The 13368-nt window shown below is 41.4% G+C and overlaps 1 protein-coding gene across 4 annotated transcripts in view; it reads right to left on the bottom strand.

Moving 5' to 3' along the window:
- LUC7L3 (LUC7 like 3 pre-mRNA splicing factor) overlaps positions 1-13368 on the bottom strand; it is a 42764-nt gene that overhangs the window by 12888 nt on the left and 16508 nt on the right. For all 4 annotated transcript variants that reach the window (XM_084646542.1, XM_084646540.1, XM_084646543.1 and 1 more), the window contains exons 2-8: positions 11401-11467; positions 8483-8522; positions 7938-8082; positions 6135-6212; positions 5951-6055; positions 3429-3590; positions 1600-1883 (exon numbers count right to left, since the gene is read on the bottom strand). In XM_084646542.1, coding sequence (XP_084502668.1) covers positions 1600-1883; positions 3429-3590; positions 5951-6055; positions 6135-6212; positions 7938-8082; positions 8483-8522; positions 11401-11467 — 881 coding nt within the window. The remainder of the gene's footprint in view (positions 1-1599; positions 1884-3428; positions 3591-5950; positions 6056-6134; positions 6213-7937; positions 8083-8482; positions 8523-11400; positions 11468-13368) is intronic.

Below are 13368 nucleotides of genomic sequence, written 5' to 3' on the forward strand. Positions count from 1 at the left end.
CCTTCCCCAGCGCCGCTCGCTCCGTGGAAACAACCCCTGCCCCGCTGCCAGCTCACCTGCCCCCTGCCGCCTCGTCATCCCCCCTCCCGCCCGGCTCGCCTACTCACCCCCTGCGGGCCAGTGAGCCCACGCAGGCCAAATGCAGCCCATATGTTGTGCAGGTCTGCTCTAACTGATTTCACATTTTTAGAACAACTAAGTCATATTCTGTTCAATGGTTTGAATGCACCTCCTGTTTTGGCTCACTTATTGTTTAATTTTTAATGGTACAAAATTAGATTTTTATTTTTAAAATCTGTATTTTGTGTTGGATATGAATTATAATAAAGTATTTTCTGGGGTTGAATGAGATTGATATCAGCCTATTCCATTATAGGGTTAGCAGTTTCTGATCACCTGAGATGTAAATCAGAGAGGAAGCATGGTTCAGTAGTTATGGTGTAGCCCAGGACTGCGGGGGTGGGGTGGGAAATGGAGAGGGGGGACTTAGGTTCTATGCTATGCTCTACTACAAACTTCCTGTATGACTGCAAGCAAGTCATGTATCTTCTGTGTACATCAGTTTCCCATCTGTAAAAGGGAGATAATGGTACTTCCTTATGTTCCAAAACTACGAATACAGAGAAACTTAAGTGTTTTCATAAATAAGGCTAAACGTTTTGCAGTTATATACCACTAAAGGGTTGCAAAACTTTAGGAATGTCTACACTTAAGTGGTATGTAGATTACACCTGCTGCATGCCCAGCTAGCATGGGTATAAACAGTAGTGTAGATAGTGAGGCATGGTTGAGTCAAGTAGAGCACCCTACACATCTGAACCTGAGGATATATATCATACATGGTGGCTTTTTGCATGCCCAAGTAGTGCTTCCTACATCTACACTGCTATTTTTAGCAGTGTAGTGTCTCACTGCCAGAGGCTCTCTCTGCCGCAGCAAAAGGCTCTGGCAGGAGAGAGGCAGTGGAGAAAAGCTCCAGCACCCTTCCACTGCCACACAGCTACAAATCAGTGACAAGTGTGGACGCAGCCTGCCTTTCACTTTGGTGTGTAGCGCCTGTAATCTTCACACCACCGTAAGTGTACATAAGGCTTTTGTTGCATCAGTAGGCTGAGTACATTACACACAAGGGGCTCTTTGTGTTTCTTCATTCTCTCTCAAGCTCCCTTTGTGCTACTCTCTCATATCCCTCTATTTCAAACAGTCATGCAACACAACCCCACGCCAGGGGCTCAGTACACCTCTCCCCCCCACCAATTCCTCTCTGCTCATACCTTTATCCCACATTCTTTCCCCATACTAGGGCTTCTGTGTGCCCCCATTCTTCATACAATTCTTATTTCTTTTCTGTCAGTACAGGAGATGTCTAGAACATTCCCTGAATTTTTTGGATCAACTGGATGTGGTATTCAAAAGTTGTTACATACAGCAAAACAGAGAAATGCAATCAAGTTAGCATAGGTCCTTGCCTTGATCGGCCAACAAAATTCTTGACAGCAACCATTCCTTTACAGGTGGAAGCCTGAAATCATATAGTTTAGAGGTTCTCATATGCATGGAATGCAATTATAAATTCACTGAAGTCCCTAATTAAGGTACCTGCTTCGCCTCCTCTCTCTGCTTCTTGATCTTTTGTGGTCCCGTGACCGGCTGCATCTTCTGTCAGATGTTCTGCTTGAATGTCTGCTACGGGAACGACTCCTCTTACGTCTTTCTCTGTCACGTGCCCTCTCTTTTTCCTTTTCTTCTTCCTCACGTCGTCTCTTCCTTTCCCTCTCTTCTCTTTCACGCTCCCTTTCTTTTTCTCTCTCTTCTCGCTCTTGTTTCTCTTTTTTTAACTTGTCATCACGTTCAGGTTCTTCGGTTCTTTTTCTTAACTTTTCCTTACAAAAAGTAAGTGTTGACAGCAAGGATTTAATGAAGATAAAATTTATTCAGAGGAAATTATTCAGCATCACTAAACCGCTATAAAAGGACGAGGAGGCATATTAGATTTCAATGGGTTACACGTGATTGTCAAACCAAAGCACAACCTGCCTAATAGCACTTAAGTCAGCTGGACAAGTCCTTTATTCATCAGGGTAGTTCATTCACTTGGGCAGTACCTAATATTTAACATTAAAAAAAAAGACTTGGGGACCCCACAAAGTAGGCCTTGCAGAAAGAAAGAAAATTTTCTGAATTCCAAACAAAAATAAACTCTCAACTAACTAAAGTTGGATACATCCCATATTTCAGGCTCCAGCTGAGTGGTACTTTTAAGTTTCTCCAGGATGATGCTAAACTCTGTTGGGAGTTCATAAATTCAGAGTTCCGTTGCAGTAGAGTTTAGCTTCAGTTCTTAAAACGAAAAAGAGTACTTGTGACACCTTAGAGATCCATCCAATGAAATGAGCTGTAGCTCACGAAAGCTTATGCTCAAATAAATTGGTTAGTCTCTAAGGTGCCACAAGTACTCCTTTTCTTTCTGCGAATACAGACTAATACGGCTGCTACTCTGAAACCTTCAGTTCTCAGGAGCCTAACACCAACTCAAGGCTACCATTCCATGGTGCATCCCCAATTGCTTGGCATAATATTGATTTCCAGTGTCTGATAACACCCTGCTAATATCAGGAGTTCTATGTTCGTATGTGATTAACATATTTCCATTAAAGTAAAAACACACAAACAGGTATCCTTGTAAACTGGATATTGTACATAGAAAATTGTTAGGTATGAAAACTCCATTCTTGTAGTTATTTTATATCACTCCAAATGTTTCATTATAGTGCGTCCCTGAGTAGACGTAAGATATTTTTGCAGTGATATCTCATGTATTTAAAAAGAGCTTGCTGGTCACACCCTTCTGTTCTGTCTATAGGGAAGAACCATAGGCAACTGTCTGCGGGCTGTCATAAAAGAATGAACACAAAATATTTTAATTAACTTATTCCAGCGACTACTTTAACCAATATATTTGTAATATTCTGGATACTGCACACTGGGATATAGCAGTGTGAACCAGGAAATATACCAAGAGCATTTCATACACACACAAAAAAAAAATCATAAAAAAGTTAATTGAAACCATGTTGTGTTGAATACCTTCAGCAGCCTGGTTAGCGGGGGAATTCAGCACAAAAATCCAGACAATTTGAATTTCATTTTTTGTTTTGTACTTTAGGTAAAATTTTCAAAAGCACATAAGTGATGTAGGAGTCTGAGTCCCATTTTCAAAAGGGACCTAGGCACTTTGGAGCCTAAGTGCCACTGCTAAAATTACCTTTCACCTTTAAATAATTCAAAGCTGGCAATGCTTGGCTGCCAAAAAATGGATTTTGAGAACCTGAGTTTATGTATGTAAGCATTCTGCTAATGATTTGATTCTTAAATAGTTTATATAGAAAGAATTTCAGTTTACCTTTAATTACAGAAGTTATACTCACTTTTAATTCTTCTACAGTAGCTTTAATTTTGGCATAACCCATGTGCTGTTTTCCCATCAAGTGGTCATCCACCCTGGACTGTGCATCTCCTACTATTAAAAAGGCTCCACAGACTTCACAAACTTCCATTTGCTTTTCTTGAGCTGCAAAGCTCTCAATTGTCTGGAAGAGAAGGTAGTGGTTAGAGCAGAGAACAACAGAAAAGTTTTAACCTGGAGCCAGTTAAGGCACTTACTACTTCTTACTTTATCAACTGTTCTTCAGTGTTGTGAAATTACGAATTTCAACTTTAAAAAAGAGCTTATAATTACTTGCTTTAACTTGGCGCTATTATGAAGTAGCCTACACATTATGCCTAGTATGAAAAATAACTCAAAAGAAAACAAATTCTCACAGACTGCAAGACTTACCATGCTAACTCAATGCAGATGAGTATTTAGAATCATACTAGGTTTTGAAAAGACTTCCATAAACTCCTGAATTATAGCTTTCTTGAACTACGCTATGGTTTTATAGGATGGCAACCTCTCTGACTTCTGCATACAAGACCATTAGAATTAAAGAAAGTGATTTAGGAACTAGTGTAAATGCAACATCACACAAGGAAGACTTAAGAAAAATTAACTGCTTTTGTTGTTTTCAAATACAAGCTGGAGGGAATATCTCCTCTAATTTCTTTCTGGTGCTAGAACTGCTTCTAATCAGGTCCAGCTTTAAACATGTGAGCTTCCAGGAATCAAGTAGTTTAGTAGCTCAGAAGATAATCTGTTGCTTTTCTCTGAAATTATCTATTGAGATAAACTCCCTGTCATGGGGGAGATTTAAAGAAGAGAAGCTGCTGACAGCCAAGAACCTACAGATCCTTGAACAGACTCTGGTTTACTAATCGTTGCTAGCAAGAAAGTTCTCAGTTATGGAGAGTTAAGTGTCTTCACCACAATAAAGGTTGTAGCCACATTTCCATTTCAAGCAGGATTTCTGACTTTCTCAAAATCTTTAATATGCTTTGTGTCCCATTGGAGGGGTGCAAAAGGACTAGTGGGGTAAGGGAGGGTCAGAGGTGACAATGGATAGATGTCAAACTTTAATTACCGTGTATACTTGTTCATAAGCCGAATATTTTTGGTAAAAACATGACGCATCAAAGAGCGGGGGTCGACTTATAAATGGGTCTACACCAAAATTTGATGATTTTAAACTCTATGAAATCATTGAATTGAATATCTAATACATTGTCGTTTTGTTTACCTAGAACATCTGCAGGCATGGAGCCCCGCAGTTCCCTGTGGCCGTGGTTTGCCATTCCCAGCCAATGGGAGCTGCGGGGCTCCGTGCCTACAAATACTCCAGGTAAACAAAACATCCCGACCCGCCAGCAGGTTACCCCGACAGGCCAGGAGCCAAAGTTTGCCAACTCCTGAAATACAGGGTCAGCTTATGAAAGGGTCATACAGCTTTTACCATTTTTACTTATCCATCTTGGGGGGGGGGGGTCGCCTTATATATTAAAAAAACAAAGTCTCTAAACTTTTATGGTTGAGAAGAAACACTCTGGCCATGTTTTGAAGGTTAACTGATTCAGTGATGTCTGACTGATTTTTCACAGTGCCAGCACGATAGCTATGAGAGGTGAATTGCTTCATTCATTTCAGTGGGTGCCAACTCAAATGGCCAATGATAGTTTAAAATGTTTGTATTGTAAATTATTTCACCGCTCCTTGATGCATGCAGGAAACAAAGGAAGCATCATATTATGAAGATCTCAACTAGTGTTGCTTAAAATGTGTGATGCACCACCCCATGTGGGGGTACAGAAGAAGGTGACTAGCTCACTAGCCTATCAACAATACATGATCAAGTTGAAGATGGATGCAAGTGTTTTCATTTTTCTGAAGAGGGCTTGAAAATATTCTCAAATTTAAGATGTTTTGGCTCAAGCAATGCTTAGATGGAGAGGTTTAAAAGTTAAGAAACTTTTTTAGAGACTTTTAGAAACTTGGCAAAAAAAATTAACACTTCATTTTCTGAGGTCTTGCCTTTTTACATTTTCCAATTTAGTTTTCGTTTCAGGATTTTACATTGACTTCGAATAAGTTTCCTGACTTTCTAATTTTTTAGCTATATAAGCATCTTTGATATTTCATCTTCTGTAAATTACCAACACATATTCATAAATTCCCAATTCCAACTTAGTTTTGGCAAAGAACACTAATCTAAATGAGTTTACAATTTAAATCCAAGATTTATTTATCTCACAAAGTACATGATATTGAGTAAGACTAACTGGAGTTTTAAATTAATGAATGTATTGTGTGAAATACAGGCTGGCCTCTCATAAGGAGTAGTATTTAAGCCTGTTAAATTTGAATGTGAGAAACAGAAATTTTACAAGAAAGCAGTAACTGGATTGTTGTAACTTTTAAAACCTCTGATTACATAAGTGGCAAGCCTATTTGGTCAGGTTCTGCTTTTGCACTGAGCCTTGAAATAACCCTAACAGAGCCCACACAGCTTTTACTTACTGAAGTTGTAGATCTCAGCAACTCTCTCTCTTCTTTTAACTGTTCAACAAGTTTCATCATTCCTTGCGCCTCTTCCACCTTTCCTTCAGAACCCAATTCTTCAATCTAAAGGAGAATAAAAACCCTGTCAGGGTCTTTTAATCTGAGCATTTGATTAATAGTTGTGTTAGAAGGTGACTTTTACCTGTTGTAGAAGTACATCGATTTTGTCAGTTAAGACCTGAATCTTCTCTTCGTTTTTACCAGTAGGTCCAGCTGCCTGCTAAATATTAAAAAAAAAAAAAAAAAATTCAGTCACTAATCAAAGGATTAAGAATGGGTGTTTTTAAGAAACTACACACCTATTAATATTTTTCTCTAGAATTACATACTTGATATCAGATAAATAAGTAGATCCAAGTACAAAGTAGTCCAAGTGCTGCAACATGTTGTACTATCACTTTGTGGGAGGAAAAGGAAATTTATTCACCTTTAATCCTATTTCTCCGAAGGCATCACACACCATTGTAACTCCTGAGTTTTAATTTGATAGCACGAGAATGGCAGAATACCCTTTACTCTTAACATTTGACCCCTGAGAACAGCAACAGCAGGGTGGAGCATGAGCTAAGCCCCTGGCTGACAGCCATATACCACCCTCTGCAGAGAATGTCTTTCAAATGCTTCTTACTCTGCATATTTTTATTTAGGGGAATCTCATGAACAGTACAGCAGGGGTTCAGGATCCCCTAGGGCGTCATGAGGTTATTATGGGAGTGTGTGTGTGTGTGAGCTGTCAGCCTCCACCCTAAGCCCCGCTTTGCATCCAGCATTTATAACAGTGTTAACTATATAAAAAAGTGTTTTTAATTTATAACCGGGGCGGGGGGGGTCGCACTCAGAGGCTTGCTATGTGAAAGGGGTAACCAGTAAAAAAAGGTTTGAGAACCACTGCAGTACAGCTTCCAGGAAGGTGGACTGAGAAGTTCTAACCAAACTATTCCCCCAAAATAAGCATCAAATCTAGATGCCAGGTTCAGAGAACAGTGCTGAATCAATGTGTGACCAGAACTCCAGTTAGCAGCCCTACACATTTCTTGTGGCATGCTACTGACACTGCCTTGAGCCTAGTAGAGAATGTCCCAAGCCACTTAGTTACTGTTAGCCTAGCTAATGTAAAACAAAAACAATGTAAAACAGAGGGTAATCCACTAAGACATAAGTTGAATGGCAATGGCATTCCCTTTACACTGATTCCCCAAAGCTATAAAAAAGCCTAAGGACATGTCTACAGAACAAAGGCAAGACAGTGACAGTGCTCAGATACGTCAGTCGCATAGATGCTTGCTACAGCAACAAAGGGGTTTCTCCATTGTTGTAGTAAATCTGTCCCCAAGAGGCAGCAGTTAGGTTGACAGAAAAATTCTACCTAGCTGCATCTACGGTGGAGGCTGGGTCGACCTAATGTTGCACAGGGCACGAAATTTTTCAAAGCCATGAACAATGTAGTTAGGTCAACTAAGTTTTAGGTGTAGACCAGGCCTAACTGATTTTCGAAACGCCCTGTCCGAATAGGAATGCAAATCTCCTCTGACACCCAGAGTACTGAATTTGGCTTCCCTTGGTTGAGAATAATATTTTGTGAAGAACATTAGGAAATTAACGGTCTTATCAAAGTAGAACTCAGACTTCACTTTTGGTATTAATTTAGAAGGATGCAGGATGACTGTCTCTCTGGAATACAGTGAAAGAAGGATCACCCATTAAAATCTGCAATCCACCCTTGTTGTTACAAGTTCAATTAAAAATGCTATTTTTAACAGGAAGAGCCTTCCATTAGGCAAGTCCATCATCCTTGTAAAGTAACAACTACCGTGCTAATTAGTTATTTAACTACATAGAAGAAACCAAAAGGAACAGAGGAAAAGTGTGTGTTTAGTGAACATCCCACATTCGGAGTTCACTGTGAAGAACAATTCTTTGCTTCAATATAGGCTTTTGTACTTACACCTGATGACTGCTGGTTCTGTGACAGTGCCAAACGAGCATGCCCTCTTCGAATCCTCCGTTCTACCTCTGCAAGTAAGCTCTGTAAATACCGCAGGAAGTCTCTTTCATAGCCCACTTTCATAAAACGAGAGCTCTTCTCATATCTGATAAAAATACACAAAGTTTTTTACTGAATGATCATGTGTCATTCTGTAATATAGAGGTGTGACAAACATGTAAAAACTGCTACGCTTTAACAGCTCCAGCACAAATTTCCACTTTGCAAATTATACTGGGGCTGCCTCAGAGAAGGGGAATGGACTAGATGACCTCAAAGTCCCTTCAAGCCCTGCATTTCTATGATTAATTTTTGAATTACTTTGTGATTTTTTTAAATTACTTTTCATAAAGAAACGGACAATGAAAAGTACAAGGTAAATGATTTACAGCTTATATATGAAGCTACTCTTAAATTATCTTCTTCTTGTCTGGTTTTATGAACGCCAATTTGAACAAATTTATAATTGCTGCATTAACTTATGCTAAAACAATTTAAATACTCACTGTTTACGCAGATTTTCATCATGAATTTTTTCACATGGACCTAAAAATAAAGGAAGGCAAGGCTGAGTGCACGCTCTGGGAAGCCACACAAACTCCTGAAGAGTTAGTCAGCATGCTTTTGGTGCTAGGTTCACAAAAAGACTTAGGCACCTAACTGCCACTCTAGTACATAAATTCCAGAATCAGACTCCACTGGAATTCATAAAACCCTCACTCAGCTGCCACCAAAATCTGTAGGCGCCAAATTACTGGGCCAGAAAGAGACAGAAAAAGCGTACACAAGCATGAAAATGATTCTGTAGTCTGGTGGCTACAAAATTCACCTGGGAGGTGGGAAACCCAGGGTCCAGTCCTCCTGCTTCCATGAATTTCCTGTTTATCCACAGTGGAACAGTTTCACAGTACAGACTAAGAAATCACCACATTGGAATACCAGAGCTCAGTGGTTAGGCATTCACCTGAGAAGTGGCAGATCCCCTGTTCAAATACCTTCTCCCACTCAGGCCAAGGGAGGACTTGAAGGAAGGATCTCCCACATCCCAGGTAAGTGTCCTAAATGTTGGGCTAGAAGTATGAGGGAGGTCCTCCTGACCTTCTTGCAAAAACAGCATAGAGAGGGTTTGTAGCTGAGAATCCCAAGCAGAGGGAGGCATCTCTCTCTAGCCAGGACTAAGGCATAGTACTCCCTGAGAGGGATAGGTCTTAGGACACACCCTTTACCTTAAAAAGGAGTACTTGTGGCACCTTAGAGACTAACAAATTTATTTGAGCATAAGTTTTCATGAGCTACAGCTCACTTCATCGGATGCATGCAGTAGAAAATACAGTGGGGAGATTTTATATACGCAGAGAACATGAAACAATGAGTGTTACCATACACTGTAACAAGAGCGATCAGGTAAGGTCAGCTATTACCAGCAGGAGAGGGGAAAAAACAAAACAAAAAAACCCACAACCTTTTGTAGTGATAATCAAAATGGGCCATTTCCAGCCGTTGACAAGAACGTGTGAGGAACGGGGGGAGGGGTGCGGGGGGGGAGAGAGGGGGGGAGAGAGAGAGAAGGGGCAGAGAATAAACATAGGGAAATAGTTTTACTTTGTGTAATGACACATCCACTCCATTCCCAGTCTTTATTCAAACCTAAGTTAATTGTGTCCAGTTTGCAAATTAATTCCAATTCAGCAGTTCTTGACGTCTGATTTGTGTCCAATTATTCTTTTACGTAGAGACTGTCCAGTTGTTTCATGTTGTCTGCGTATATAAAATCTCCCCACTGTATTTTCTACTGCATGCATCCGATGAAGTGAGCTGTAGCTCGTGAAAGCTTATGCACAAATAAATTTGTTAGTCTCTAAGGTGCCACAAGTACTCCTTTTCTTTTCTCGTTACAGTGTGTATGGTACCCATTGTTTCATGTTCTCTATGTATATAAATCTCCCCACTGTATTTTCCACTGAATACATCCGATGAAGTGAGCTGTAGCTCACAAAAGCTTATGCTCAAATAAATTTGTTACTCTCTAAGGTGCCACAAGTACTCCTTTTTTTTCTGTTGTGGTGTGGCCATTACTAGAGATTTGTAACCATTGTAGCCCATTCTGCATGATCCTCTGCTAATCTCTTTGTGGATGAATAGTCCTTTTGATCCACCCAGGACACCACATCATCCACCCAGGATCTTCTTTTTCTGCCATCCACTTTACTTTCCAGTGCCCATAAACATGCACTGCCCACTGAACTTCTGAAAATGTACCCTGCAAATCTAATCTTTCTTTTCATAAAATCTGACTAGATTTTGCCAAGTTCCAATAATCATAGAATCACAGAATATCAGGGTTGGAAGGGACCCCTGAAGGTCATCTAGTCCAACCCCCTGCTCGAAGCAGGACCAATTCCCAGTTAAATCATCCCAGCCAGGGCTTTGTCAAGCCTGACCTTAAAAACCTCTAAGGAAGGAGATTCTACCACCTCCCTAGGTAACGCATTCCAGTGTTTCACCACCCTCTTAGTGAAAAAGTTTTTCCTAATATCCAATCTAAACCTCCCCCACTGCAACTTGAGACCATTACTCCTCGTTCTGTCATCTGCTACCACTGAGAACAGTCTAGAGCCATCCTCTTTGGAACCCCCTTTCAGGTAGTTGAAAGCAGCTATCAAATCCCCCCTCATTCTTCTCTTCTGCAGGCTAAACAATCCCAGCTCCCTCAGCCTCTCCTCATAACTCATGTGTTCTAGACCCCTAATCATTTTTGTTGCCCTTCGCTGGACTCTCTCCAATTTATCCACATCCTTCTTGTAGTGTGGGGCCCAAAACTGGACACAGTACTCCAGATGAGGCCTCACCAATGTCGAATAGAGGGGAACGATCACGTCCCTCGATCTGCTCGCTATGCCCCTACTTATACATCCCAAAATGCCATTGGCCTTCTTGGCAACAAGGGCACACTGCTAACTCATATCCAGCTTCTCGTCCACTGTCACCCCTAGGTCCTTTTCCGCAGAACTGCTGCCTAGCCATTTGGCCCCTAGTCTGTAGCGGTGCATTGGATTCTTCCATCCTAAGTGCAGGACCCTGCACTTATCCTTATTGAATCTCATCAGATTTCTTTTGGCCCAATCCTCCAATTTGGCCCAATCCTCCAATTAATCTCCAATACTTTTTCATTGGTTATGCAGTCTATCCATGATATTATATCAACATTGCTATTGCTGAAATCAAGTTACTGGCAGACCTGAAAAAACTAGTTTTACAACGTGTTGACAGAATATACACTAAAGAAAATGAATATCCCATGTCACAGATAAAAGGTCAATTGTAACTACTAATCTGGAAGCAGAAGGGAGTTATCAGGTGACATCTTAAATTTCATTTTAATGACAGTGAATGACACGCCCCCCCCGCACAAACGAACACTTACCTAAGTCAGAACGGGTATTTGTAAATAATTCAGCTGGACAAAACCCACAAAGGTAGTATTTACAAACCTAAGAGAGAGAGAAAACAAATTAACTATTTTTCTTCTTATTTGGACTAGTTTAATTAATTACATCATATGTTCATTCTAAGGTAAAAAGCGAAACTTCCTTCTATACTTATTTCTATGCAGTCTACAAAGTTTCTTGGAACACAGAATGCACACAGACATGTGCTACTTGGCTACAGCAGAGAAGACAGCATGCCTTCCTGACTACCCCATGCACATGGATAAATCCTCTTTTCCATTGCAACACACGGTGTTCCTTTATATTGTTGTTAAATAGTGTGTTCCTGCATCCCAAAATAGCTGTCATAAATAGCCAGCTGACCATACTGGCTACACGCTCCAGACATGCTCTGGCTTGGAGTAGACAGGAGATAGTGGATGTCCTGGGCCTGTGAGGAGAAGAGACTGCACAAGCACAGCTACAGCGCAGAAATGTGGCCATCTACGAGCAGATTGCATGGAGGATACAGAAGGGGTACACAAAAGGGACCAGCACCCGTGTCAAGTGAAAGTAGAGGAACTGCGTCAAGTGTATCAGAATGCCAGGGAGGTTGACAGTCAATCTGATGTCAGTCTGCAGACCTGATGCCTTTACGAAGAGCCGCATGCTATACTTGGTGAAGACCTCCACACCCCCACAGGCTCCTCTAAGAAGCCCAAGTCACAGGCCCCTGGCATGAACAGCAAAGACTAAGAGGATAAGAGACATGTGACTGGGGAGTGGAGGGGGTATGCCTATGCTGTGAGCCAGGACCTGTTTGAGGCTCCCCCACAGTCCAGTCAGTCGAGCATGGGTGAGCCTGATGCAGGGGACGGAATCTCAGGTAAGTGTGTAAATTTATTTCCCATTACAGTGATGTTTGAACCAACTTAACAGGACAGTTATTGACTTTTCATTAATTTACTTGTACTAGAAGAGGTAGTGGTACAACAAAGGAGGTAGCACTTATCTGCTTTTTATTCCTCTGTAGAGTTAGGCAAGGGCAGGGAGGTGTCATGAGAGGCAGTTTATGTATACAGGGACGTCCTTTGAAACCTTCTGAGAGATCTCAATGGGACTTTCATGGAGGTGCTCTGTAATCCTCTTCCAGAAGTTTCTAGGGATGGCAGACTTATTTCTTTCTCCAAAGTACAACACTTTCCCATGCCAGTCAGCGATAACTTCGGCAGGAACTATTGCAGTACTTAGGCTAGCAGCATACTTGACTAGGCGGCTTCAAGATGCCAGCAGCAGCTGTGCTCTCTCTGCCTTTGCTATCCTCAGAAGCGAGGTATCAGCTAAAATCACCACTGCCTGCAGGTGCCAATATATTCATTGTTGTTGCCCTATACTCAGTTTCAGGCAGCTGAGCAATTCCCCCCTGATTTCCCTCACCCCTGGTGGGCTATACTGACCGCAGCTGCTGTGAATGGCACTGTGCACAAGCACTCAGAAGCAGAAGTGCCAGTAAGCATATTTTGTTGAAAACTGTAGGGGAGCAAGGGAAGGGAGTTCTGAAGATTACATTTCACTTTTTGTTGTGACTATGTGGACATATGTGTTTTATTTGCAGCTGCTGCAGCAGCAGCCTTGAGGGATTTCCCCTTCACACCTGAACCAAGTAAGGAGGAAAAAGAAGAGGAATCAGGATGATACGTCCAATAACATCCTGCAAGCCAATGCTGCGTCAGACCATGAGCAAAAGGCCCGGAGGGTCAATGCAGCAGACAGCCTGGAGAAGGAAAGAGCAGACAGGAGAAAGGCACAAGGGTCCCTGCAGGAAAAGAAGAGTGAGATGCACAGGACATAATGGGGCTTCTCCAGTAGCAAACACAGATACTGCAAACTCTTGTGGAATCTCAGTTTAACAATCACGGGCTCACCTCCCTTTGCAGTCCATGAAGAACTGCATTATAACACCT

Source organism: Lepidochelys olivacea, assembly GCF_965140295.1.
Source record: "Lepidochelys olivacea isolate rLepOli2 genome assembly, chromosome: 14".
Lineage (NCBI taxonomy): Eukaryota > Metazoa > Chordata > Testudines > Cheloniidae > Lepidochelys > Lepidochelys olivacea.